At 32.1% G+C, this 5,694-nt stretch overlaps 1 protein-coding gene across 4 annotated transcripts in view; it reads right to left on the bottom strand.

The window, feature by feature from the left end:
* Positions 1-3,872: 3,872 nt before the first annotated feature.
* Positions 3,873-5,694, bottom strand: part of LOC106459062 (reticulon-4-interacting protein 1 homolog, mitochondrial-like) — a 27,122-nt gene continuing 25,300 nt past the window's right edge. For all 4 annotated transcript variants that reach the window (XM_022385564.1, XM_013918642.2, XM_022385560.1 and 1 more), the window contains one exon: positions 3,873-4,298. In XM_022385564.1, coding sequence (XP_022241272.1) covers positions 4,182-4,298 — 117 coding nt within the window. In that variant the 3' untranslated portion in view covers positions 3,873-4,181. The remainder of the gene's footprint in view (positions 4,299-5,694) is intronic.

The raw sequence follows: 5,694 nt of genomic DNA, 5'->3' as shown, positions 1-5,694 counted from the left end.
CCTCGATATTATGACCTTCCTCAAACTTGAATGAAAATGACCAGTCATGTGGACAGTACAAGTCAATATCCTCCAAGAGTAGGTCAGTTGATGCCTTGATATTATGACCTTCCTCAAACTTGAATGAAAATGACCAGTCATGTGGACAGTACAAGTCAATATCCTCCAAGAGTAGGTCAGTTGATGCCTTGATATTATGACCTTCCTCAAACTTGAATGAAAATGACCAGTCATGTGGACAGTACAAGTCAATATGGGTAACTCTGAGAATGCCTATAATGTAAGTATTGTTAGCATAAATAGTTTGGTAGGTGATATCGGCCAAGTCATTTAGAAAGAAGTCATCTCTGATCCAGTACAAGTGATTGTCAAGCATGAAATAAATAACTACACACACGCTGTATGTTAGAGATATAATAAAGATTTTTCATTTGTGTCTTACATTATGTTCAGTCTCTATATGTATTTCTCACAAAGTCAATTCAGAACTACTCTGTAACAGATATTTTGTCCAATATCCTGTTATTTATTGGACCGATCACATCAACATAAAAAATCAGTTTCTGGTTTCTCTGAGGGCACAATGGTTGCTTTGTCCAGTGAGGTCTTGAAGTCCATAGATGGATCTCTTGTAGTAGTTTGAGGTAGTTAAAAATGTCTTACTAGTAAGAACTAGGGAGCTAGCGCTTTAGCTCAGTTGATAGAGCACTAGTCTAGAATGTTACAGTTCTTGGGTTCAAATCCAAGACAGGAAAATATATTGTGAGAAAACTCACATTGGTGTCTAACTAGTGGCCATCCCGCAACCCTGAAGCTAAGTCTAAGAATTACCTTGATTGTGACAAGGGAGGAATGTAGTAATTTGGGTAATTAAAAATGGTTTACTGCCAAGTACTAAGGGCTAGACCTCCGGCTCAGGTTGTAGAGCACTATAATAGGTCTCGGGTTAAAATATGAGGTGAGGAAATATATCATGAAAGAAATACTACACCATGAATGATTGAAGCTGCCTAGCTCCAGAAAAAATCAGAGCCAGCCAAATATCGATTCAGTAAGACAACTTAGATTAGATTTATGGGCTATATCAAGTTAAAAGTCAGGCTGGTTTCAGAAGTCTTTTGATCAATAGTAAATTTCAGCACCTAGCCAAAGAAAAAATTCTCAGTATATGAAGTTTTGTCATAGTTACTTTCTATGGCAACGTAAGGAGAATTTTAAAGTTTAAAATGTGTTAATCTGAAGAACAAGATAATTAAGATTAAAAATTCAATCTTCAATAACAAAAGTCTGAACTGAAAAAGTAAGATAAGATGAATTCCAATTCATCAGAAGGTCAGCAAATATAAAGTTTTTAAAGAGGATCACAACTGGTTGGTTCAAACCACATCCTTCTCTAAAACCTACCTTTTAAAGACATTTATTGTCTTTAAGCTACATTCTATAGGTTTCAAATGTGATCATGCTCTTCAAAATTTCTAGTGCCTACTGGAGGGATTTACACACTTTGATAATAAAATTAGAAAAAAAACTACCTTTACCCCTCCAGAGAACTTTTATTTTAACTGACGTTTTACCTCTGTGGCTTATTCATGGCTAATACATAGTTTTATGTGTGTGTGTGTGTGTGTGTGTGTACTTGTCTTGTGTACACGGGACAGTCACTTTTATTGGATCAAGTGAAAATCTTCTACCACACTATTTAAATTCAACATTCCTTACTTCACAGGCAATGTCGAATTTACTGGCCATTCTCATTCAAGCATAGATCACCTTAACTACCACTGAAGGACACTGCTGCCTACATTCGTACACAATCTGCAGTATTAGATCCATTCCCTCATGGGCAGGAGAAATGTAATGTCAATAGAATGACATGGAACAAAGGCAGCTAGAAGAAAATCAACTTAATGACTTCCTTGACCACTGCAGATAATAAAAATAACTGATAATTTTGAAAAATATTGGATTAAAATTAGAAAACACGTGGCATGCTTATATACCACATAGTTACCATCTATGTGTATGCATGTATATAAAACTTAGAAATAGAATAACATCTGTGATTACGATGTAAGATAATTTTTAGAACAGCATCCACATGAACAGCAGTCTATAATAACTTTGATCCAGCTGATGTCTTACCAAAATAAACAGACTGCATGTGGGATAAAGTATCATCAATACTAATAAAGTTTTTTTTGTCATCAGACGTCACCTACACTGTTACTTGGCTTGTGTTGGTGACTACCAGGGTTGTCAAAAGCACTCATTTTAATAGCAGTTTTTTTTTGTGCTCAGTAAAATGACAAGGAACCGTAGCATCCAGCAAAAAAACAAAAAACAAACAATCCCTTCAACTACTTCGCAAAGCTGAGCTCTATTGTGCATCGAAACCTAACCATTTCTTCCAACAGTGCATTGCAGTCAGTCTCCTTTGCTTAAAAACAAACACAATGCAATTTTCCTTATTGGAATGACAAAAGTCAGTTGTAAACAGCTCATTAGTTAATCATATTGCATATGTATATATAATTATTCATTACTATTTTAAGGAAATTACCATTGAATTGTTTCAACATTTAATGTTTTGTTGTGATGTTTCAACACTGTTTCTTCTCTACAAAGGTTTTAAAATTGTCAGTTTGAATGTTATTCACCTTATAATGTGATGTTCCATACAAGACTACTAAATAACTTTTTAATTAGTCTTAACTGACAAGTATGGTATTGACAAAAAGCCACGGATAAAAAAAAGTAGAAATGAAATACACTCTTCCTTAATGCACTATACAAGAAAGAGATTTGTTAAAAGTAATTTGGGATCAAACTTTAGTTTGTTTTATCAGACTTTCTTGGCATATTTAGTATAACAAATCTTTCCACTCAGATTGCTCAACATGTCTTTTGTAGAATTTCCAGAGTTTTAGTAAGATAAATATAAATGTATATGATAAAACTAAAATGACTGTGACAAACAAAAAATACCTGCAGTGAAAGAGTGATGCTTTATTTGTGGCTATGACCTTTGTATTACACAACTAAAAGTATATTATTCAGTTTAAAGATTATAACTTAGCCATTGTAAATACAGAATACTATTCTTGTTAACAATTAAAATTAATAAGTAAAGTGAATAGTAATGACTTTTTTTGTGAAAATAAAGGAAAAAAAAACTAATTATAAATTTAAAGTTATAAAACAAAAGTTTAAAAAAAATATATTTTACTTTAGTATCTATACGTAGGTGCTGAATGCAATAGGATAAAGTGTCAGTAAACAATCAAGATTGCTTGGAAGACTCAGCAGTTTACCAAAAAATGTCTAAATAAACACCACATCCTGAACATGTCCTAAGATTATCTTTTGGCTAAAGTATGGGCGATGAATATGAATGATGTATGAAAATTAAAATGAAATGGTAATTGCAGCAAAAGTAACACTTCAGTATTTGTTTTGAAGATAAGCACAAAGCTACACAATTGGCTATCTGTTCTCTGCCTACCACGGGTATCGAAATCTGGTTTCTAGCATTGTAAGTCCACGGCATACCTCAGTGCCACTGGGGGCACACCTGAGTATCAAATGAAATTTTGGATAGAGATATCTGTCAAGATTATCAATCAGATAATTAACTTCTATAGCTTAGTAATCAAAAAAACTTGTTTAAATCAAATCAAAGTGCAAATCAAAAACATTATACTAGTATCAGATGTTTCTTTATAATATAAGATAATATTTATGTAACCAACCTATAATGATAAGACTTTCTTTGAAGCTCTCATATTTATAACAGAATACAACAGATGAAATCATCAGTATAAGCACAATTTTCATTTAGTTATATCTAATTAACACACACAGAAACTTTAACAAACTATTCAAACTACTTATTTATTACATCAATTATTTTTTGACGACAGCATTCTTTCTACTTTTACAAAGCATCTTTCTAGCATTCACTCATATAATCATTAAAAACAAAACTTTTACTATGACTTGTAAGATTTCAGTAGCTTAATTGATTTTCAATACCAATATAAAAAATACACATCAGAAAAAAAAAGTTTTGTTATTAATTTAAAAACACAAGTAACATGGTAATTATTAAATGCTTTTACTGTACTTATTTCTATCTGATAAAATAAAAACAGATGTTGTCTTAATTTAATTAAACCAGTGTGTTAAGCAGTGTTTTTCACTGAAATCACAGTTTTTCCACGAGCATGACCCTCTTGCAGCTTTCTGTAAGCATCAGGAGTATCTTGAAACTGGAATACCTTTTCTACAACTGGAGTAATCTAATTAAAGAAAATATGGGTACATTTTATTAATATATATTTATAAAATTGATTAATTTATATAAAGAAAACGAGAGTACAGTTTATTAGCACAAAATTATCGTTTAACTTTTGTTACTAAATTATTATATTAAACTTCTCAAAATTTCTATTTAAGCACAAAAGAAACTGTTTTTAGTTGCTAATTGCAAATGTGCGAACATGATGCTACCATAGCTTACTACATATGTAAAGAAATCTGTGGTTCAGCAATACAGAATCATAGTTTGGATGACTTTTTGAAAGTCCATGTATTTCTGTTGAGAAAGACAGATTTTATTTAAGAAAATCTGAACATGGCAAAGAGTGTTTCAAAAAAATGTCATGATGAATATGCTTTCCGTCATTCTCAACCAGCCTATCATTGAATGAAGTTACGGCAACATCATCTGTTCTGGACAGTGTTAATTGAACCTAACGACATCCTGCACTCTGATATGCATTTCATTCAAATCACCAGTCTTGTAAATTCTTGGTTGTAAAGTACAACATGGTCTTAATTTGAGGTTCAGAAAAATATTACTACATGAAATCCCAGATATACAAATATCAAAAGTTTCATATAGAGGTATGTTTATAAAGAGGGAGGTAAGATCAAAGCTAGCCATGAAGTGAGTTTTGGTGGGGGGCAGTTAACTTAATTCACGTGCAACATGAGAAGAAATCAGGATTAGTAAATTCTTTGGTAATGAGTGGCTGCAGTATAGGTTCAAGGAATTTTGAAACTGTGCATGCCTAAGTCAAAAAGCATTGGTCAGAGGGGGGACTGTTTTGTGAAGTTTAGGAAGACCATATAAAATACCAGGATGGGAGCTTGTTGGATACAATGCTCCTGCCCTAGTATTTTATATAGTTTTCCTAAAATTCACAAAACAGGCACCACCACCTCTGACCAATTCTTTCTGCCTCAAATTAAAACCACGTTGGACCTTACAACCCAAAAATTTATATTTCCTATTCAACTACATACCAAACTTGTATTTTTTTTATGAAATAGGAAAAATTAAAGTAATTCCAGTTTGCAAGAAAAAAAGCTAAGAAGAACTTTTCTTGATAAGATTTATGATTCTCAATGTGCCTATATTAAAATTTTGTTCCTCTGATACAACCGTGTTAAATATATTTTTTACAACCATTCTGTTCTATGCACCTAAAATGAGTTTTATTATAATTTATTTAATTAATTGATATACATAAATTGTGCATTCAAAAAGCAGCTAAAATCAAATCATCCATATAAAAATAGCATATAGAATAGATGCTTGGGTAGTTGGGAAGGTGAAGAAACATGCAACTGACCCTAAATGTTGTCCTTTTCCTGTTTTATTCAAAATTCTAAGTATTTGTTATCAACAGT

This window comes from Limulus polyphemus, unplaced genomic scaffold, assembly GCF_000517525.1.
Source record: "Limulus polyphemus unplaced genomic scaffold, Limulus_polyphemus-2.1.2 Scaffold25, whole genome shotgun sequence".
In the NCBI taxonomy this organism is placed as follows: domain Eukaryota; kingdom Metazoa; phylum Arthropoda; class Merostomata; order Xiphosura; family Limulidae; genus Limulus; species Limulus polyphemus.
The sequence above is the reverse complement of the archived record's forward strand: the minus strand, read 5'-3'. Positions and strand labels throughout refer to the sequence as shown.